General features: G+C 33.3%; 1 protein-coding gene and 2 long non-coding RNA genes across 4 annotated transcripts; 2 read left to right on the plus strand and 1 right to left on the minus strand.

Moving 5' to 3' along the window:
• The first annotated feature begins 3704 nt into the window (after nt 1–3704).
• LOC114927337 (actin-7-like) lies at nt 3705–6548 on the plus strand. Of its 2 annotated transcripts, none has more exons than XM_029296949.2 (5): nt 3705–4049; nt 4765–4844; nt 4937–5330; nt 5411–6024; nt 6123–6548. In XM_029296949.2, the coding sequence occupies exons 2-5, from the start codon at nt 4785–4787 to the stop codon at nt 6186–6188; spliced, it is 1134 nt and encodes a 377-aa protein (XP_029152782.1). In that variant the 5' UTR covers nt 3705–4049; nt 4765–4784; the 3' UTR covers nt 6189–6548. The 2 variants fall into 2 exon arrangements, with proteins under 2 accessions (XP_029152782.1, XP_029152781.1); XM_029296948.2 differs by having other exon boundaries at nt 3762–4049; nt 4768–4844.
• A 9285-nt stretch (nt 6549–15833) lies between these two features.
• LOC114927338 (uncharacterized) lies at nt 15834–18109 on the plus strand. The gene is made up of 3 exons (XR_003817661.2): nt 15834–16438; nt 16551–16631; nt 17643–18109. It is a non-coding gene; the product is annotated as an uncharacterized lncRNA (long non-coding RNA).
• Nucleotides 18110–19193: 1084 nt separating this feature from the next.
• Nucleotides 19194–21127, minus strand: LOC114927339 (uncharacterized). The gene is made up of 3 exons (XR_003817662.2): nt 20951–21127; nt 20630–20760; nt 19194–19442 (listed from the first exon to the last, which is right to left on the minus strand). It is a non-coding gene; the product is annotated as an uncharacterized lncRNA (long non-coding RNA).
• Between the last annotated feature and the right edge of the window lie 2846 nt (nt 21128–23973).

The raw sequence follows: 23973 nt of genomic DNA on the forward strand, positions 1-23973 counted from the left end.
ATTGATCTCAAACTTGTTGGAGTCAATTCCTATGCTTTTGTACCTTTGAAAACAAGTTTTAAACCATTTGGCTAGCATCGAATTGCAAGATGTGCTATCAAAACATTTTGTGAGTGTGTGTTGAGAGATTTAGCAATTGGTTCTTAACAAGAAGTTACCTAAGTCCTAAAACACTATACTTGTCTTCAAATGTTGTGGACTTGAGTTTCTTGTTGTTGTTGTGTTGCTTTCAACTCTTCATTCCTCAACGTTGAATGTTAGTTGATCTTTCAACATGCTTGTTCATTCAAGTTGTTTGTTGGTTTGTCTTTCATGTCGTTTGTTGGTTTGTCATTCATCAAAACCTACAAATACAAACTTCGCATACAAGCAACATGATTTACAATTAACAAAAACATAGGATATGTCACATGCAATCAAATCTGATAAATCGGAGAAAATTAATGAAAAAAAGAACGAGATGATTCTAAAAAAAAGCATAAAAAAAAGGAGAGTTTTGGAGAGAGAATGAGAAGTATTGAAGATAACCTGAGAAAATTAGAGCTGAACCTAAGCACTACCGTCTTGGCTGAGGATTGCTGCAGAGGAGAGGTGGTTGCCTTCAAGTTGCTCTAGCACCTGCAAAAAAATAGACAACAAAGAAAAAATATCTACGATCACTTATCTCCTTGTATGATTATAGTTTAAACTAACTTCATGTAAGCTAATTAAAAAGAAAACACACCATCCAATAAGCACAATACTTATATTTGTATGGACTTACTTCTGGCTCTCAATTATAGGTACACAAGCAAGAACAAATTCACAGAATAACTCTAAAATTTCATATGCCTCCGATATATTTTGTTCTCAAATGATATGCTCCACCTATTTAAATCAATGCAATCAAACAACAGCAAAGAAAATGAAGAGTGAGCTAATATTGAAATAAAATTAACAAGCGTTATGAAACACATATGCCAATTTCCAGAGTACTATCAAGCCATTCTCATATGCCATCAATCGTCTGCAAGATGATGGTTTTATTGAATCAATAAACAAACATACCTTATGCAAAAAGTTAAGTTCTATTATTACAAACACATATTCTACATACACACCTTTTCATTGGTTTTCTGTATTGTAATTTGTAATTGCAAATAATTAGCATAATTAACACTTAAGAGAGCCAAAATGGATACTGGATAACTGGATGCTTCAATTTACACAAGAAGTATATCATCATAGATTTTAGGCATTCAAGTTATCTAAATGCATCAAGGACAAAATTTTAAGGTCGTAAGTCTGAATAAGATCCATAGCAATTTGACCTTTATGTTGATTGATTCAACTTACTTATATTTTTTATATAAAAATTTTGCTTAACTATCCCTAACCAATTTACTCTGCAGACTGGAAGGACAGGGTAAATTAAGCTAGCACTTCATCATAACCCACAAAACCCTCAAGTTAAACAGGCAGATTGGCAGATTGCAACTACTTTGAATGAGTGCAAACATTATTAAGAGAGTAAAAGCTTTATATTCTTCTTGCTTTCTATGTTCTCTACCTTTATCTTGAATTATATGTACACTGAATTCGGTGTCCATGTTGTAAACACCAAAAAGATATACCAAGTAATTTGACTCACTTTAAATTGAAGAATCCTCACTTATAATTCATTTCCAAACAACAAAATGGTCAAGAAAACTTAGTTGTCCCCTTAAAACATGAATTAAATATACTGCATTCAAATTTTGTAAAAGAAATTTCGTGATAATTCAATTTTGTTTTGTCACTTCCGTGCTTAAATCCTATTTGCAAATTTTTTAAACTCTAAAATCACCACGACTCAAATTCAGAATAAACCTAAAAAAATGATAATACAATAGAAAGACCACTAGCACAGCCTTCGAAAGTCAAGATTACCTAATATTTGTGTCATGTAAATTCTATTAAAATACAAGGAAATCAATTAGAGAAACTCTTATAATAATTTCTAGTGTTACCTGTTTCCATTGGAATAAGGCAGAGGAAGAACCTTGATCACTGAAATTGGTCTTTCAAGAACAGAATCAGTAAGTAAAAGGTGAGAGAAGTGGGAAAAATCACCCGAGAGTGGTGAAAACACCTCTTTTAAAGAGCTTATTAAGAAATAAGAAGTGACATTGTTGATGATGACGATGATGAAGATCAAATAATCATTCAATAACCCAACAATTACAACACAGCAACAAACATTACAAGAACATTTGAACAAAAATTTTAGAAATTAAAGGAAGAAGAAAAACCGAGCATTCAGCAACCAGAGCAAAATTAAAAGGAAGAAGCGGAGGCGAAGAATTGAAAGCAGGGACACTAACCTTCGACGGAGACACGACGACAACCGGCGAGACGACGGCAAGAGCAGAGACGACAGCAAGCAGTGACCCGACGGCGAGCTGCTCCAACCCACGAACAGAGAAGCCAGCGAGGATGGGGACGACGTGCCAAGCTACCTGGGTTCCGGACAGGGGTAAGAGGAAGAAGCGGAAGTGCTGAGCACCTGGGGACGGTAGCGGCAAAGAACCTAGGGTTAGGGTTTTGCCGTTTTGGTTTGGGACTTTCACTACTTTGCTTCAGAGGGGGGCACGAATGATTAGGGGAATTGGAGAAGATGAAGAACGATTGATTTTTTGTTTTTTTTATATGTTTTTGTTTTGTTGTTTAAATTATTTGAAACTATAAAATTAGGATTAATTGAATTCTAAAATTTGATTAATTTAAAAGGATATTTTATCTAATCAAATAAAGTAAGGATATTTAAGACTTTTTATAAAATTAAATAAAAATATATTTTTATTTTTATTTTTATTAAAGGAGTGTATTAGTAAAGTGGTAATATAATAAATAAGAGAGTTGTTCCACTTGATGATCATATCTTGAATTGTTAAATCTTAAATGTTAAGGTTTATTTTATGATTATATTTCTATTCTTTAATAAATTAATTCATCTTGTTATTCTTTCATTCTAAATTATAATAATATTCAATAGAAACAACTCCGTGCATGACGCTAGTTATTAAATTTGTTTATTATCTAACTAAAGGGGTTTAACAATGTGGGTTTTCAATTTTATATTGAATAAACTATCAAAATTGTCATGGAATAATTAATTTGTTGACAAAATACTTTCCAAATTTGTTAATCACAAAAATAACCTCAGAATATTTTAAAACGAAACAAAAGTTTACAACTATATATATATATATATATATATATATATATATATATATATATATATATATATTCAGAAAGAGTTTTAGAGATAATTTTTGATATAATTTTTACAAGTATAGTTAAAAAATGATATACTACTTCATTCTTAAATTTTGATTATTTTATGTTAAATGAATATTTTTTTTAAAATTGAAAAAATTTAAAGATCTTATCTCGGTCTATTTTTTGTGTGTACTTTTTAAATAATTATCTTAATACTCCTAGAAAATTTCATATCAAATACACAAGAAATTTTTTAAATACAAAATTATTTATTATTTATAAAAATTTTTTTTTGAATATTTTTGTTATATTTTTCAATATTTTAAAACTATTTTTATGTTTAAAAAATTTGAAGAGCACATATATAACGAATTTAATAAGGGAATTTCTTTAATAAATATCGAAGAATAAAGTTAAATAAAAAACAGAAATTATAACTAGATTTTTTTTTTAAAATATGCGTTACATATGATGTTTTTGTTTTAGCTTTTTTAATTTTTTTTCTATTATAAAAAACAATGTTTGCTTTGCATTTTGCACCCAACTTTGCTTACTATTCAGGATTGAAAATTGAAATAGCATTTCCCATTTGATAATTCCACGGCAAGTTCCAAGTGCTTACACTACCCGAGTATATATATACTTATCTCTTTCACCCGTCATCTCTCTCGTCATTTTGATACTCCGTTTTCCCGTGGAGAGAAGAGAGCGACAGAGTGCATAGTCATAGCCGTCGTCCTCTGCTTCTTCTCGGTGCTTGGCTTTCGTTATCATCCTTCCAGTTCATCTCCTCTATTCTCTCTCTCAAGGTATTCATTTCATTTCACCTTTTTCTACCGCTTCTGTTCCAACTCTGCTTAATTGTTCTTACTTCACTTTAATTTTTAGTTGTATATCGTAGCTTCTCTGCATAGTAAGCTTTCTCTCGCTGCTTTACTTTCGATCTCCGTCCACTCATCGTTGGATTTGATAACGGGGATTCATTTGACTTGATCTGAAATTCTTCATAAATGAAGGTCAAACAGGATTCTGGAAGAGACGTTGTTGATCTATAAATTGTGTGATGCATATAGTGTTCCACTGCTTTTGATACCGATCTTATACTTTAGAGATCTAGGATCTGCTTAAACTTGACTTATTTTGTTTGATTTGGATAGCTGATGTGCTTGTTTACCTTAACCTCGATTTTCTGGTCTGGTGTTATATTCAAAGCGATTCTGGTTGTTTTTATTTGTTGGCCGGCTCCATATTTTAATTTAATTTAGTTTTTTATTATAGATCTTTCGTTAGGTAGAACATCATTTGGTAATTGAAGTAAATTTAAGGTTTTCTATGTCTTAATGGAGATGCTTAGCATTATAACTTCCAAATTTTTCAGTTATCTTTCTATTATTGTGTAGGTCTTAATCTTATGGTAGTAAAATTTTCCATTTCCCTGATTTTCCCCTTATTTTCTATAGGATGATTAATTTATACTAAGCTGATAAGTGTTTGAAGTAAACGTATTCTTTGATGGTTATCTAGCAGGTTCATATTCATAAAAGATGGCAGACGGTGAGGATATTCAGCCCCTTGTCTGCGACAATGGAACTGGAATGGTGAAGGTTAGTACTGAGTAGGTTTTTTTATGTTTGCATCTGTATATATTAGTCTTGGTTTCTTTAATGATTTAGCTATTTTAATCTCATCTGTGCAGGCAGGATTTGCTGGCGATGATGCGCCCAGGGCTGTGTTTCCTAGTATTGTTGGCCGACCTCGCCATACTGGTGTTATGGTTGGGATGGGTCAAAAGGATGCCTATGTAGGTGATGAAGCCCAATCCAAAAGAGGTATTCTTACTCTAAAGTACCCTATTGAGCATGGTATAGTCAGCAACTGGGATGACATGGAAAAGATCTGGCATCATACATTCTACAATGAATTGCGTGTTGCTCCTGAGGAGCACCCTGTGCTTCTAACGGAGGCTCCTCTCAACCCAAAGGCCAACAGAGAAAAGATGACCCAAATCATGTTTGAGACCTTCAATGTTCCCGCCATGTATGTAGCCATCCAAGCTGTTCTCTCCCTCTATGCAAGTGGTCGCACAACTGGTTTGTATTTCTAGAAATCTGTCTTGGTTAATTTGTTTTTCATCACATGATTATGTGCCTCAATCAAATCCTCCAAACAGGTATTGTTCTGGACTCTGGTGATGGTGTAAGTCACACTGTACCAATCTATGAGGGGTATGCACTTCCACATGCCATCCTTCGATTGGATCTTGCAGGGCGTGATTTAACTGACTCTCTGATGAAGATCCTCACCGAGAGAGGGTACATGTTCACCACCTCAGCTGAGCGGGAAATTGTCCGTGACATAAAGGAGAAGCTTGCATATGTTGCCTTAGATTATGAGCAAGAACTTGAGACGGCAAAGAGCAGTTCTGCAGTTGAGAAGAACTATGAGCTTCCTGATGGACAAGTCATCACAATTGGAGCTGAGAGATTCCGTTGTCCAGAAGTTCTTTTCCAGCCATCTATGATTGGAATGGAAGCTGCTGGAATCCATGAAACCACCTACAACTCTATCATGAAGTGTGATGTTGATATCAGGAAGGATCTGTATGGCAACATTGTTCTTAGTGGTGGGTCTACCATGTTCCCTGGTATCGCCGATCGTATGAGCAAGGAGATTACTGCGCTTGCACCTAGCAGCATGAAGATCAAGGTTGTGGCTCCACCAGAGAGGAAGTATAGTGTCTGGATAGGAGGATCAATCCTTGCATCTCTCAGCACCTTCCAACAGGTAATTCCCTCTCTTTTTATACTCAATGTCAGCACTTTGTTTGTGTTGTATTCCTATTACCTTGTAGATTGATCCTAAAATGGGCTTTGGTTTTGCAGATGTGGATATCCAAGGGTGAATATGATGAGTCTGGCCCATCCATCGTCCACAGGAAGTGCTTCTAAGTTAAAACTGTAGTTTTAATCGTGAGTTTTTTTTGGTTGCTCTTTTTCGTGTCTGTCAGGTTATGTGAACCATGTTGCGTGGTTAGGATTGTTGGAGGGCTACGTTGTAAGCCAGATGTATCATATTTTTATTTGCGGCCATCTGCCAGATATGGCGGTTTGTGGATGTGTTTAAGTAGGTTGTCTTTTTAGCAGAGGAGTCTTTGTGATGCTTATTTTATTTTATTTTATTTTTTATTTTTGGCTTTTCCCCCTTATTTAAAAGTTTACGTTTGAAGGATTTTTGGTCCTCGAAACATTTACTATATTTCTCTTGCGAATTCTTGTAACATTATCACACCAGTAGTTCACGCTCGTAAATTTCCGCTGGATTTTATGCCTGAATTAATTGCTGGAATTTTACTATTTGCCTGAAGGTGAGAGAAATTGGAAGAAAATAGATTGATGGAGACGAAAATTACACTACTACTAGTATTAAAGGATTTAGGGTGTTTGAGGACGGTAAAGAATTAAATTTATTTCAAGTATTTTTAATGAAAAAAATTTAAGAGTTAGTAGAATTTATTATTTTTTATTAATATTTTGTCATTAGTCTAATTTTTTAGTTTGGTAATTTAATAATATATGTTTATTCAATACTTTTAAATATTGTTAGATAATTATTGATTAAAAATAATAAATTTTATTAGTAGGCTAATATTCTTCATTTTTAATTATTTACTTTTTTTAAATAGTTTATTATGTGATAATTAATTTATGTTTGAACAGTTTCATTGCTGATTTTTTTTTGTCCCAGATTGGTGTAAAAGGCTTCAAGAACTTTGTTAATTATCTCTGCTTGTTTTATACTAGCCTTTGCAAAGAGAATTAGATCATCAGCAAAGTAAACGTGAGAGAAAGAGCTGACCCATCCCTATTCAAACAGAATGGTTTTTCAAATCCCAAATTAATCGCGGTCTCAATAAGATGAGAGTCTTTTCATGCAGAGTACAAAAATATAAGGAGAAATAGGATCACTTTGATGAATATCTCTAGGGGGAAGGAATTCTTTCAAAGTTTTTCCAAAAAGAATCCTCATTTTTAGGAATGCAAGTACAAATTAATTCAGTGATGTGAGAAGGGAGTCCAATATCACAGAGAATTTTTTTGATGAAGCTCAATTTTAATCTATCATACATTTTCTCAAAGTTGATTTTGATGGTCATCCAATCTTTAGAACTTTGCCTGTTCTTGATAGAGTGAATGATTTTTTGGGTTATAATAATATTATCAAAACTCCGCCGTTTAGGTACAAAACTACATTGAGTAGGATTCACCAATTTATCCATAACCTTCTTTAATTTGTTCTCAAGAGTTTTACTGAGTACCCTATAAGAGACATTGCACATGTTGATTGGCCTCATCTACTTCAGATTTAACACAGGTTCAACCTTTGGAATGAAAGTGAGAAAAGTGTCATTAATCAGCTTGCAAAGATCAGGTCCCACATTATTCCATTGATTCTGATAAAACACAGTTTGAATACCATCAATATCTAGAGCATTCAAACTTTTCATTTAAAAATAGACTTTTTAATTTCTATACGAGAGATAGGCCTACCAATAAGTTGTAACTCTTTCTGAGATAAAGGAAGAAAGGAGTCTTTGAGAATAAAGGTGGCATCTAGGGAATCATTTGAGTAAAGATTAGAGTAGAACACAGTGGCCATATTTTCTAAAGCATTTTTACCAAACACCTAGTTACTATCAATATCTTGGAAAGACCCAATCCTATTTCTTCTTCGTCTGGCAATGGTGGTACCATAGAAATATTTGGTATTTCGATCTCCGAACTCTATCTACTTGCATCTAGACTTCTAGAACTAGAGGATCTCTTCGTGGAGAAGATTTTCTTCATACTTTTGCCAAAGATCGGATTAAAGATTCTAAAGAAAAAATATGTTACTGAAATTCATACTAGTTGTAGTCCCATGTAGCATCCTAATAATAATTTTACTCTCTCTTTTGTGAACGTTACCAAAAGTATTAGAATTTCAATTCCTCGGAGAATTTGGAAAGTTTCGATACAATCAGACCAAGAATTTAAAAACCTCCAATTAGAACTAACCATATTAGAAAAATCTAAATGCATTAGCCAGGCTGCTTAAAATCTAAAAGGAGGCCTCCCTAAATTATTGTGAACATTAGACTTAAATTGGAGACACAGAACTGAGTGACCAGACTTGAATTTTGGCAAGTGCATAATCTTAGAATCAGAGAAACAGGTCAGCCACGCCAAATGACCAAGACCATGATCCAAGCGTTCCACCAAATCCCCCTTCTCCAAGTAAACGACCATTCATAAAAACCTAAATCAAGAATACCACAAACAGAAACACAAGATTGAAACTCAACACAAGTATTTCTATTATCATTGGTACCACCTCTACGATTTAAATCCTGAGTATTTCTATTATCATTGGTGTCACTAAAAAACTACAACTACTAAGCATGCAAGAAAATCACAAAGAAGAAGAAGCCACACAGACAAGGAGAAGAGGGAAGAAAAAATCCTAACCTTGAAGTAGAACTAGCAGAAAATACAGTAAGAAGCACCTATAAAGCTTTGGAAGTACCAATACAATGATAGAAGAAAGTTCTTGAAGGCAAAAAGACGCAATAGAAGCAATGTGAAGAAGATGAAGAATTTCTGGAAAACAAGGAAATAGAAAAACTTGGAAGAAACGAAAAGAAGAAAGAGAAGAATGTAAGCAAATATATATGGAAGTGAAGAGCAATAAAGTAAATTTATTGGGTTTTAAATGCTGTGCACAGTTAAAAAAAACTAAAAAGTGCACGAACAATTACAAAAAGATGAAGCGACAATTCAATTGAATCACATCAAGTCAACTGACTATGTTCCAATCACGTCGAGAAGACCGACCTATGAAAAACACTAAAATGAGACACTTGTACAACCTCTCAACAAACTAATTAGAAGATGACAATATAACTTGCTTACTCAAAGATCGACTTATGAAAATTTGAACTCGAGTAGGGGCACTATTCATACCCTGACCAAAGATAAAAGTCAGGTAAGGAGTACAAAAGTCCAACAGATCCATCCTGATTGTGTTGGTTAGACACATGGGTCAGTCTACCCAATATGCTCGGGACACAGGTTCTACAACCTGCGCACCGACCCGACTTGCATGGCAAGTAAAACCTTGTTAAGCATGACTTCGAATGCTATTCATAGCTCAGTCACCACCATGACGTGGGATAACTTCCCTAAAATTAAGGAAGAAACTACCTACCACCGTAAGTGAAAATATACAGGAATGATGCTCAAGTCATCACCTACCTCTATAAATACCTCATCAAATTCAAGTATTTCTCAATCCTAATTCACTTAAGCCTGCTTAAAACTCTTGTTAGCTTAAGCATCGAAATTCCTTGTAGGTACTCCCTACCATCATACGCTCAAGGACGATGGACAGTTTCACCCCTCTGGTGAACGAGTCGCAACCTTCATCCAAAGTAGTTTGGGCCTCACGTCTAGGCTGATAGAGTATAATTAGGATCAATTAAATCAATTAGCATTATTTGGCATATCTGTATATTTATCATGGATATTACGCTTTTATTGTTTTGATTCTTCTAGCACCTATATATACACTTGTACATTGTATCATTTAACTCACTCAATAATACACCATACTTTTCCTAGTTTAGTCTCTTGTTTCTAACATGGTATCAGAGCATAGGTTATTTTTTTCCAAGAAAAATCGTTCTTAGCCTTTCATGTTTTCTTCTTCCGGCAGCCTCTTTCTACCCGTTTTCGATCTTTTTTCCGACGTTTTTCTTTGTCAATGACCACATCATTCTCTTCGTCTCATCGTCCTGAGTCCAACGAGCCCAACCACGTCACCGAAAATTCCCTGAAGCACCGCCGTTGCAAGCTCCCTGCCCGCCAATACCTCTTCTCCCTTCCAGACGCATCCAGAACTGTTGATTTGTGTCCAAGATCAACGCTCCAGAATCATCCACATGTCGAAGATGCGTTGCCTCAGTCAACCGGCTCATCTCCCTGACCCGATCCGACGCCATCTCCGCGCTCCATCTCACCACCGTGTCATCCTTGACGTGTCTTCTTCCTCCAATCAGGCCACGTCATGTATCCTCCCCTTCTGACGTGGCGGACAGTTGGACCCTCTCTAAGGTTTTTTTGGTGAGCTCCGATGCACCACTATTTCGTGATACATTTTAGGCTGAATTGAGTGAATTTTATCTATTATTCTCACACTTATTCATAGAATTCGCATGTTTTACATTTTCCTTCCTAATTTTGTGCTATGATTGAAAACATGCTTCTTTGGCCTTAAATTTGCTAATTTTAATCCTCTCTTATTACCATTCGATGCCGTGATATGTGAGTTAAGTGATTTCAGGTTTTCCAGGGCAGGAATGGCTTAGAGGATGGAAAGGAAGCATGCAAAAGTGGAAGGAACACAAGAAGTTAAGGTTTTGAGAAGCTGGCAGCGACGCGCACGGGTGGACGACGCGTACGCGTGACGAGTGTCACGTGCTGCAATTTAGAGAAAATGCTAGGGGCAATTTCTGGGCTGCTTTGGACCTAGTTTCAGGCTCAAAAATACTGATTAGAGACTACAGAGTGAAGCTGGAAGGGAAATCAATCATTCACAACATTCATTTACAATTTTAGGTTTTAGATGTAGTTTTCTAGAGAGAGAGGCTCTCTCCTCTCTCTAGGTTTTAGGGTTTTTAGTATTGTTTCTTCTCAATTTTAGAATTCTACCTTGGTTTAATTTAGTTTTTTTTCTACTTTTATTTGTTCTAGTACTTTAGTTCATCTACTTCTCTTGTTGATTTCTCTATTTTTCCAATTTAATTTATGAACTCCTCATGTTAGATTCAATTTCATATTAATGCAATTTATGTTGTCATGTTTATGATTGCTTTCTTAATTTGTTGTTATTGTTTCCTCTTGCAATTGTTAGGCTTAGCTTTTGCTATATCTTGTTGGTTTCTATGTTTTTATGTTATGCCTTCCAAGTGTTTGATAAAATGCTTGTTGGGTTTTAATTTAGATTTCTATGTTCTTAACTTGGGTTGATCAATTAGAGACTCTTGAGTTATCAAAATTCTTTTGTTGATTGGTAATTGAGATTGCCGATTAGTTTGAACTCCACCAAAGCTAGTCTCTCACTATGAGTTGACTAGGACTTGTGAATTCAAGTTAATTGTGTGCACTTGACCTTCCTCCATTGGTTAGAGGTTAACAAAGTGAAGGCAATTCACATTTACCATCACATTTGATGATGATAATAAGGATAGGACTTCTAAATCTCAATCCTTGCTAAGAGCTTTCTTAGTTATTAGTTTATTTTCTTGTCATTTACATTCCTTGTTCAACATTTAAAAACCCCAAAAATACTTTTCCATAACCAATAGTAACATACTTCCCCGCAATTCCTTGAGAGACGACACGAGGTTTAAATACTTCGGTTTATTTTTATTGGGTTTGTATTGTGACAAACAAATTAATTTTTGATTGAGGTTTAATTGTCAGTTTAGACTATACTTGCAATGCGATATTTTTGTGAAAATATTTATCGACATTTTTCCTCTGTCAAGCTCTTTTCAATTTTGGCCTCCGTTTTCTCGATTCTGCCCCAATTTTGCTGTTTCTTCTCTTTCTTGTCTTTGTATCTACTATCATGGAAAAGTCAGATGTTTTTGCTGCCACAAACAGAAAGGATACATTTTGTCGCAATTGTAACCGTTTTGAACACCTCTTCTCAGATTGTCCTTCTATTGAATGTCGAAAATACAAACAGAAATGTCACATTTGCTCCAATTGTCTAACACTATTCTGCCATTATTCCAAGCTCTTGGGACACTTAATTACTACCTGTCCTACTCGCCCACAACATTCAGATCAGAACAAGTATCATTCTCGTTCCAACTACACTAATCAGAATATGCTTGCTTTTACTGCTGCTGTTACTGCTACTGAAATTCACCAACTTTGCTTCTTTCAATCCACCTTCTATCTCTTCATCCAATATTAAGTCTCTTCTTAAGCTACTTTTCTTCTTTTCTAGTAATATCTCTGCTACTCTTTCCACTCCTCCAGGTAATTCTAAATGGTATTTTAATTCTGGTTGCTTTAATCACATGTCTCCTTTGCGTCATCCTTTTTCATCTTTGCCTACCACCACAAATGCACCTTCTGTCAACACTGCTGATGGTTCCCTCTTGCATGTGACATATAAGAGTTTTACTTCACAGTCTAATCTAAATATGCCTGATACTTATTTTATTCTGAAATCAAACTTTAATCTTATCTCTATTGGTCAACTTGTTGAACTCAGTTTTGATGTTAATTTTTCTATTTCTGGTTATCGTGTGCAGGATCGTCGGATGGGACAAATCATCGGGACTGGACGTAAGGTCGGAAGATTGTTTGAGCTTGAGAATCTTCATATTCCTGTGTTATATCTCTGTGTTGTTTCTTCTCCATCTAACCTTCACTTGTGGCATCATCGTCTTGCCCACAGCTCTTTAGGAAAATTGTGTCCTCTTGTGTCTAAGGGTATTTTGGGTCAAGTTAATAATGAGTCTTTTGATTGCATTTCTTGTCAAACTGCCAAACAATCTGCTTTATCTTTTCACAATAATTCATCTCTTACTTGCTCTCCTTTTGATTTTATCCACTCTGATGTTTGAGCCCCACCCCAATGATTCTATGGGAGGGACTCAATACTTTGTAGTTTTTATTGAAGATTATTCACGCTTTAATTGGGTTTATTTAATGACTAATCGCCATGAGCTACCTCAGATTTATATTAACTTTGTCGCTATGATTAAACTCAGTTCTCCAAGGTCATTAAAGATTTTTCGATGCGATAATGCTATGGAATACCGTGACTCCAAACTTTTAACTTTTATTGCTCAATAGGGTACTTTTTCTGAGTTTTCTTGTCTTGGTACGTCTCAACAAAATGGACGGGTTGAATGCAAACATCGTCACATTCTTGACTCTATTCGTGCAATGCTTATTTCTTCTTTGTGTCATGAGCATACTTGGGGTAAAGCTGTTCTTACTGTTATGCATGTTATCAATAGACTCCCTTCTTCTGTCCATGGTAACATTACTCCCTTTAAGTGTCTTTATCATACTTCTCTAAATTACAGTTCTCTTCGAATTTTTGGTTGTGTTTGTTTTGTTCTTCTTCTGCCTCATAAACTTGAACCTCGGGCTCGTATGTATTGTTTCCTTGGTTATGGCGCTGAACACAAGAGTTATCGTTGTTGGGATCCTCTTTCTAGATGTATTCGTATATATTGTCATGTTGTAATTTGGGAGCATCACATACTTTCTAAGTTCTCCTCGTTTGAGTCCATTCCTTCTACTCAGTCATCGTTTTTCATTAATTCCAATGTTGATTTTTTCCTAGTGATGATTCTACAGGATCTATCTTCAGTCAACCTCTCGAGCCTTCTACTCTTCCTCCTTCTCCATCTCCTGATGATTTCGGACCGGACGATGATCCTGCTTCTGCTGTCATGCCTCCTCCTTCCAATCATTCTTCTAGAATAAGAAATCCACCTTCCCATCTTCTTGATTATCATTGTTTTGCAGGAAGAAATTCAAGCACTTGAAAAAGCACACACTTGGAACTTGATTGATCCTCCTTCTGATCATGAAATTAAGGATAATAGATTGGTATACAAGATCAAGACTCACTCTGATGGTTCTATTAACCGTTATAAAGAACGATTAGTCGCTCAAGGATGTAAGCAAGAGTATGGTATTGATCATGAAGAGACTTTTGCTCTTGTTGCTCGTCTCGTATCTGTTCACGTTTTCCTTTCCATTACTGCGGTCAGAAAATGGTTTCTCAATCAGACGGATGTGAAGAATGCATTTCTTAATAGGGATTTGAAAAAGAAGGTCTATATGAAACAACTCTCGGGATATTCTTGTCCTTCTAGCAAATTCTGTCTCCTTCGTAAGGCACTTTATGGTCTTAAGCAAGCTCCTCGTGAATGGTTTGAAAAGTTTAGCACTATTATATACAATATCGGTTTCACTTGCAGCCCTCATGAGAATGCTCTCTTTATTCGTAAAAGTGAATGTGGGGTTGTTCTTCTACTTTTGTATGTTGATGACATGATCATTGTTGGAGATGATGTTGATGGTATCTCTGGTCTTAAAGCATCCCTTCACCACACTTTTGAGATGAAATATCTTGGTTCTCTCAAATGATGGTATCTATCTCTCTCAAGATAAGTGTGATTTTGATCTTTTTCTCGAGTCGAAATTACAGATAGTCGCACTGAGTATACCCTTCTTGAGTCTAATGTTCGATTTACTCCTATGGATGGCTCTGTTTTGGATAACCCTACTCTTTATCGATAGTTAGTTGGAGGTCTCATCTACTTGATTATCACATGACCAGACATCGCCTATCTAGTTCATGTTCTTAGCCAGTTCTTGTCAGCTCCTTGTACTACTCACTATGCTGCAATTCTTTGCATTCTTCGCTACATCAAAGACACTCTGTTTATGGTCTTCATTTTTCTGCCCATTCATCCTTAACCCTTCAGGCATACTCAAATGCTGATTATGCTGGTGATCCCACTGACCGTCGTTCTACTATTGGTTATTATTTGTTTCTTGGTGACTCTCTCATTTCTTGGCGAGCCAAGAAACAAACGTTCACTGCTCGATTAAGCACCAAAGCTGAATATCGAGCTCTCACTAACACCATTGGTGAGGTTGTCTCGATTCATTGGCTTCTCGGATACTTGGGTTTTCCTCAATGATCCCCAACTAATGTTTATTGTGACAACCGTAGTGCTTATCAGATTGCTCATAATGATGTTTTTTATTAACGCATCAAACACATTGAGATTGATTGCCATTTTGTCTGGCAACGCCTTCTTATTGATGTTGTTCGTCTCGTAGCTGTTGGGACTCTGGATCAGGCTGTTGATATCTTCATGAAGGCTCATCATCCTACTTGTTTTTAGACTCTAGTGTCCAAACTCAAGATGGTATCTTTAGCTTCCACTTGAGTTTGAAGGGGGGAATGTTTGAGTATAATTAGGATCAATTAGATCAATTAGCATTATTTAACATATCTATATATTTATCATAAGATATTACGCTTTTATTGCTTTGGTTCTTCTAACTCCTATATATAATACCCTTTTACATTGTATCATTCTTAACTCACTCAATAATATATCATACTTTCTCCAATTTAGTCTCTTATTTTTAACATAGGCCATACCATGGTTTAAGATATTTTTTTCGGAATAATTTTGTTACAAAAATATTAATATTATTAAATATTTTTTTATTTAAAGATTAAGTACTGACATATATTTCATTTAAAAAATTAAAAATAAATAAATTAGTTAATTAATTTGTAATATTATTACAAGCATAAATATTAGTTGTATCACTAACTAAGAAGTCAACGACCACCTCTGCAATGATTTAGGGCATTCTTATTATCATATACCTATTCCTTAAAAGATGTTTCAATTAGTGGAATTCCTACGTGTCTTCAAGGAGCGTAATTCACGGTGGTTTTATATTGTGGTTCCTCTTTCTCTTTCATATGGGTTTCATATTGTGGTATTTCTTCACTCTTTTACATATATTTTTATCTCTTTTTTCATTATTTATTTCATAATTTAATTCTCCTCCTTTCTATTCTTTCATATTCTCTATGCAACCTCCCTCATTCTCCAATTCTTTTCTTTACCCCTAATAGCCTTATCAGTATCGTAAATTTTTTTGTTACTATTCAAATTCCTTTTCTCTTCCTTTCTTTTTTCAAATTTTGAATTGAAAACTAATTTAATGCAACTACTCCAAAAGATAATTCATTTTTTCCAATTCTTTCCTCTATTCAAGCTCTGATGTCCAACGACGATCCCTCCTCCTGGTTGATGAAGGTGTCGCTCATCATCTGGACTCCTCAGCTGCACGAGTTTTTTCTTATTATGGTGTCCGCTGCTGATGCCATGGTGTGGGTTACTGTTATTGACGAGGCGGCTGCGACCATGAGTTTCATCTGTGACTAAGTTCTGATGGTGGTGGTGGTGTCCGGAGGAGAAAGCACTAAAAAAAAGTAGATTGGTGTAAAGAATTGAGCAACAGCCACATAGAGGACATGCACCGAGACTAGAAAATCAAACAGCACAGCACCGGTGGTCTATAATAGATTGGTGAGATCTCTTCTTTAGTTCATGTTATCATTTTTATTCTTTGAATCATAATTAATATTTTGAGTTCTGTTTACCATTATGGTCAGCTAATGTCTCCTTTTAATCCGGTTAGGTTTGGGAAGCTAGTGGTGTCAGGTGGAATTCCATAGTCGATGATGTGAGCAAAGCAAACCTGATCTTTACTGGTTTAATTGTGAGTTGTGATTGATTTTTTTAATAAATTCATTTCGTTGAAAGAACATTATTAGTTAATAGATTTATACAGTGAGAACATGCTCTTATTTAACTTATAAGTATTGTATGCTACCTCATTTCAACCCATTCTTATTTTGTTCTCATGCTTCTTTTATTCTCATTATCAATTGTTGCCAAGATTTTATTTTCAAAATAACGTAACACATGGAACAATGTCACTTAACTATGCACACCAGTAACATTTACTCATGAGTTTAGTACTTTATACCACTCTATATGTCAAAGATATACCTTAATTTGATTTATAAAAATGGCTGCATTTATTTATTAGTTATTTTTTTAGTTTTCAAACTAAGTATATCAAGTCTCACTTTGTCCCTCTTTGTTTTTTGAGATTTTGACACTTTAAATTATATATACTTCCTTTTAGAAACCAGTACAGTAGCCTATTACTATCTTCACTCTTACCCAAGACCATTCAATTGAAATCTCTCACTGTCAGAATTAAAATAGTCTTCAAGTATTTTTTTCTTTGTTTGATCTGATCATTACTATACAACTTTTCTAATTTTTTTCATTCCTTTCCCCCATACACTTTGGCATTAGCTAACTACATTTTTTATGGATTTTTTTAAACTATAGTTGACACATAATTCATCAATTGATTTTTCTATATAAGCTGATACCCTACTTCTCAACACTACCATATTCCAAACAAATCATAATAACTATTTTATTCTTTTTTATCTGTTACTATGTCTTCTTCTTTCGCTTTCATTCAGTGCAATCACTTCTTTTGTACTCCTCTTGATAAGCTGAGTTTTTCCTTCCCTATCTAATTTGCAATGCTTCTATAGTGAGAACTTGCTCTTATTAAACTCATAAGTGTTTTATGCTGCCAAATTCAACTCCATGCTTCTTTGTTTCAACTTCATGCCCCCACCTTTTTTTTCTTTAGCCTTCTATATAATTAGTAGTTCTAACCTTTTTTTTCTTTTTCTCCTTTTAGGAAGTTACTGCAGAATCTGTTAAGCCATCATCTTCAAGATGATTTCAATCTAGCTAGCAGCAAACATTAATACATGCATTTGGAGAAGCAAATTTTGATACATTAATTTATTTTCCTATGAATGAGTTACGTAATATTACCTGAGAGTTGAACACCTATTCAACTAATGCACTTCAATTATAGTTTTTTTTGCTCTTTTGTAATATAAGCATGTAAATGCTTATATTTGTCTATTTGATCTGTTTTGATTTGATCTCTTTAATCTTTTCACTTCTATTGCAATTTTAATTCTTCTATAGTGACAACATGCTCTTATGTAACTCATAAGTGTTTTATGTTGCCAAATTCAACTCCATGCTTCTTTGTTTCAACTTCATTCCCCTACCTTTTTCTTTTCTTTAAATATATGTTCTGTAACCACCTCTATATTGACTTTATTATTTATAATTAGTGTTCTTACTTTGCAAGTATGGTTTCTTGATGAAGTTTGTGTTTTGTTTTTTTTTTAGCTGTGTATATCATTAGTAGTTCTAACTTTTTGTTTTTTCTTTTTCTCCTTTAGAAGTTCTCCAAAATTTTTTGAGCTATCACCCTCATTCCTAGAGATGCTAGGTGTTTCAGATGATTTCAATCCAGCTAGCAACAAACATGATTACATGCACTTGGAGAAGCAGATTTTGATGCATCAATTTATTTCCTTATAAATCAAGTAGTCAATATTACCATGGAATTGAACACCTATTCAACTAATGCACTTCAATTATAGTTTCTGACTCTTTGTAATATAGCATGTGAATGTTTAAAGCCAACATTGGTTACAAATTCAATATTAGAATGTTCACATAAGTTTTAAATAAAGTCATTGATACAATTCTTATTATATATACAGTTCACTCATTTATAATGATAAGTAATTTTTTCTTTTCCAAATTCTAAAACATTGTATTATTTTATATTTACATCACATCTTATATCACAATATACCTTATAACTTACCATGTTCTTATTATTATATTAGAATTCTAATTCATTGTCTATTTTCTCATTTTGTAATACTTTCTTTCATATCCAAACAACTAGTGAATGAACCCATGCTAAGCACGGGAATTAAAATTTCATTATACATGCATAACATAATATGTACCATTAATCAAATTAAATTAAGATACACGAATATAAATTGAAATCATTCTTTACATGTTAATCACTAATGTTAAAAAACTTTTTCATGTTATATTACATAACTAAAAATATTTTCTCATGTTAATTTCTATTGAGCTTATATATTGTCAGCATGCTAACACTGATAACATAGTAACAGTTGTGTAGCTAATAAACTTCACATCAAATTGTAAGTCAAAAACATAATCATATAGAGACATTTAAACTTGTAATACACACTTAAATATATTATACTAATATAAGATTTACAACTAAATATAATAAAGTTGAGTTGGTCATATGATATACTAACTATACGGAAAAAAAGAATTAAAGTTCAGTGGTAGAAAAATTACATGATTAAACACATCTACATCCAACATCAATCTCTGAGTATATCAAATCTCAAATGGATATGTTAATACAATCTTAAATATACAAATAACCCCAACTTACAACTTGTAAACAGAAATAAAATTCATCCATCCAAAATCAAACTTAAAACTCAATTTGCCTACCAGAACTATTGAAAAACTTAAAGTAGAATCTTCTATTAGTAGAAGAGTCAGGACCAATTATAGTTCATACGATTCTAAAACCAAAAGGTTTGAGCTCCTTGCATAAAGCAGCAGGAATATACTACACAATGAAAACAAATGAATAAGCACATTGGTTTATATTCAGAAAAAATAGTTGATACAACAAAGAAAACGAATGATAAAATAAATCTAATCTATATATATAGACCACTACCCAATGGATAAAAATTGAGAATCCTCTCAAAGACTCTTTGAGAATGCATTGTGTGAATAATTACCAATAAATTTTACTTCATTTTTGACACACCCCGGCTTAGTTGTACCACCAACACTCAACCCGTGCAAACAATAGATTTGAACATTAAACATAAAGAAAAAAGATGACAAAATGAAATTCTAACATTCACATATAATACATTGAACTCTTGAAAATATAGTTGGATATATGATTCATTAATGATTACATAAACAAATTGTAACAAATAATACCTACATGAATACATCATAGTATTGTGAACACATGACTAAATTATGACAATTAGATGGTACAAAAAATATGCTTTCATCATTCATATAATAAAAATAATCTATTGATGGAGAGTGTAATTACAAAGTTAGAGATGATGGTCATCCATACATGGTTTTTTAATTTTAATTATTACATAAGTACTTAGATGAATATTAGCATCACTATCAGAGGATATGAGATTTGGGATCAAATATACCTTGGATACTGAACATTAAGAAAATATACACGGATTAAACAACTAATATTATTTGTAATTTAATGAAAAAATCTCAGAAACCTTTGTGATGAAAAAAACCAAGTAATAATTTAATGATATACAACAATATATAGCCTTGCTTTCTGTATTGTCTTCACAAACCTCACAGATTAGACCTAAATTTAAATTGTACTAAATTTCATTCACATCACCAAAAAACACCACAGAACATAGTTCAAAATGTTAGAAAAATTTGAGAAGATGGTTGAGTCAAAGACAAAACCAATGACTTGAGAGAGAAAGAGTAAAAATAAAATAAAGCAAAGTACACTATTAGGAGAAGGCTCATGAACATTCCAAAAGATGTAGGTTCTAATGACATCAATGCCTCCTTCTTTCACCTTCTGAATTAGATTTTTCCACATTTGCACATAACCCCATTTCCAACAAAAAAAAAAAACCAACAAACCGAGAATTTGGTAAAGATTTCAATTTTATATCTTTTCTTTTGTTGAAGATAAGAAGTAAGAAGTAAGAAGTGAGATAAAGAAGAGACCATTACATCAAGAGTACTTCTGGAATAATGTATGGAGCCATAGAAACTGCCGTCACCACCTGTTTGCTGCTGAATCCCATAATCATCACCATCGATCATAACAGCACAACAACACCATTCTTGTCCTCATAGGAAGCCTGGATGGTAGGTGGAAGAGAAAGGGGGATACATCATTAAAAATTTGAATAAAAGAAAGATGAATTATGTTAATAATGATGGAGAAAGCAGAGGATTGGAGAATGAAGGAAGTTACAAAGGAAAAGTGTCAGAGAGAAAGGATGAGAATTAAATTAGGTTAGGGAATAAAAAATAGAAGAAGTAACCAACATAAAGAGGATGTGAAGAGAAAACAAAAGGAATTGCTGCTGTTAAGATGATGGAGCCCAGATGATTTAACAGGAGAGGGAACGTAAACAACATCAACACCACCATGAAACACGCTTCTTTTGTTCACAACTCATAAACTCCATTTAGATACCTGAAACTCATAATTCAAAGATAAACAATCTTGCTTAAAATTTCCAAGAAAGAGGAAAGAAAACAAAACCTTTGGATGGTGGCTTTTGGTGAATCAAGGAGCATTAGTCATATCGTGTATTTGATATGATGGGTATAGAGCTCCAATATAAGTATAGAACAACAGCCATTCTGACAATCATATGTCTAGATTGGAATTTTCAACTCATTCACCTTAAAAAAGCAATCCAACTCAAAAACTATAATAAAAAAAATTTTAAAAGAAATAAAACTCATTTTTTTTGTTTTAAAAAGAGTTTCAAATTGCTTTTATTACATGCTAATAATCAACTTTAATTTGAAATTCTCTCCCAGCAAGCTTATTGTCGTAACTTACTTGAAATGTAAAATAAGTTAACACAATTCAATAATTAAATAAGGAAAACAAAAAGAATTAAAGTTAACATAATTAAAGTAGGGAAAACAATATAATCATTTGATATAAACCTTTCTAATCTTGCCACTGGAAGCAAGAGTAAGTGTTGGTTCTAGAGATAAATTGGCAATAACACTAGAGAATATTCCATTGGCAAAAAAACTACAGGAATGAGAAGATAGTTTAGTCAAAACTAAAATGAGAGAAGATTATGAAACACTCAAATAGTTAAGTACATAGAAAGAGAAGGTAGCCACCTAGAGATTCTCTTTGAGGAAGCTAGGTGAGTTGAGAGCATTATGAGCCAACTGCAAACCCTTCTTTTCAAGGAATGAATAAATTTATTTTCAGTTAAGTAAATCAACAAACACCACACAATGCATTCTAATTCCAAAATTTAAAGTGAAAAAAGGGGCACATGTAATAAGCCAATCATATCCAAATCACATGTCTATATTGAAATTTTCAACTCATTCACCTTAAAGCCTAAATTGTTCTTGACTTTCCTAGGAGAATGATGACCCTCCTCAAGTGCCTGAGCTTCTCGAAAAATTGGTGATGTCCTTTAATACTTTTGTGCTGCTGCATGAAATTGTAAGGCATTTTTGATTAGAAAACTTGACTCAGACATTTCAGTCACTTCATTTTCTTTTTATAGTACAATAATGTTCATTATTAAAATATTATACAATCTAACTTTCACACATATCACAAATGTAAGTATTGATAAATAAGAACATTATTAGATTAAAAATTAATAATAACTCTTGAAATGGATTTGATAAATAATTCACAACATTACACTAATTTGATTAAGTAAAAACATTCACTTCAAATATAACAATAAAGAAGTTGCATATACTATAAAATAATAAGTTGAATAATTGAAAAGAGTTCAAGGTAAATGTCCTTTATATAACAAAGAAACTCTACTTAAATTTAAACAGAAAATAGAATAAAAGTTACTCTTTAAATAAAATGTAATCATAAGTCTCAACACGAAGCTAATTGTAAGACGCAAACAAAGTACTTTTTTTTTCAAGAGTTTCATAACAGAGTACTTTCTTTGTACTCTTACAACGAGAGTATTCTTTTGTTAAAATTCTTGGAACAAATTTGAAGATCCAAAGAAAGTGGCATTACGAATCATAAGCTTCAAGGAAAAGAATAGAGCTAGTTAAAAATAAATAAATAAATATTTAAAAGAATATATTAAATTACAATTTTTTTGCCAATGAACTTAACTTAAATGCCATGCTTGTAACTCAGTTTTTACACTCTTGAATCATTATTTCATATATACATGAGCTGATATCAATGTAATCTTGTTCATGCAACCTATATGGCTCAAAAAAAGAATAAAGCTATAGATTTAACAAACCTTATTTCTTTTCAGCTAATGGAATTCAAAAGAGTTTTGTTATTTCTCCTTAACTTTGGCATAACCTGTATACACAAAAAATTTTCAATGAAAGTAAGGATAAACAAACAGTTGAAAAGAGATAACTATTTGAGGTTCTGACACTTTAAATTATATATACTTCCTTTTAGAAACCAGTATAGTAGCCTATTACTATCTTCACTCTTACCCAAGACCATTCAATTGAATTATCTCACTGTCAGAATTAAAATAGTCTTCAAGTGATTTTTTCTTTGTTTTGATATGATCATTACTATACAACTTTTTCAATTTCTTTAATTCCTTAGCCCAAGTGCTTTGGCATTAGCTAACTACACTCTATGGATTTTTTTTAAACTATAGATGACACATAATTCATCAATCGATTTTTCTATATAAACTAATACCCTGCTTCTTAACACTACCATATTCCAAACAAATCATAATAACTATTTTGTTCCTTTTTATCTGTTACTATGTCTTCTTCATTCACTATGATCAAAGATCTCGATTTATCGAATGAACCTCAAATATGGAGGATTAAGGTCTGTATTATCAAGAGGTGGTCAATTTCTACTGGAGAGGACAAATACAAGAAGCCTATGCTGGAATTTGTTGTCATGGATATGTTGGTAATAGTATATTATTTGTTTTTCTCCATTAACCTATCATACACTTGATTCATTATTATAAATCAACTCACCATGTTCATTAATGGAATTTAGGGAGATCGCATCCAGTGCTCCATTAAGAATCCCATGAGGAGGTTATTTGAAAATGACATTGTAGAGGGAAGAATAGTTACTTTATCAAATTTCTCACTTGCTGTGAATGATCAAAAATACAAACCAACTACCCATTCTCATCGTATATACTTTAAGAGGGAAACTCAGATCCGTCCTTTAGAAGACAGTAAATTTCCTGACAACGTATTTCACTTTGTTCCAAATGAAATTATCCTTGGTCATGACAATCCTCAGTCACACTTAATTGGTAATTACATTTTCTTTCATATTTTAAAGTTGTATTTACCTTATAATTATTACTGACATTTTTTTT

The sequence above is a fragment of the Arachis hypogaea genome, unplaced genomic scaffold, assembly GCF_003086295.3.
Source record: "Arachis hypogaea cultivar Tifrunner unplaced genomic scaffold, arahy.Tifrunner.gnm2.J5K5 arahy.Tifrunner.gnm2.scaffold_216, whole genome shotgun sequence".
Lineage (NCBI taxonomy): Eukaryota > Viridiplantae > Streptophyta > Magnoliopsida > Fabales > Fabaceae > Arachis > Arachis hypogaea.

Coding starts and splice junctions, on each gene's coding strand:
- LOC114927337 (XM_029296949.2), top strand. CDS start 4,785: ATGGCAGACGGTGAGGATATTCAGCCCCTTGTCTGCGACAATGGAACT. Junction 5,331..5,410: donor TGCAAGTGGTCGCACAACTG/GTTTGTATTTCT, acceptor TCCTCCAAACAG/GTATTGTTCTGGACTCTGGT. Junction 6,025..6,122: donor CTCTCAGCACCTTCCAACAG/GTAATTCCCTCT, acceptor TTGGTTTTGCAG/ATGTGGATATCCAAGGGTGA.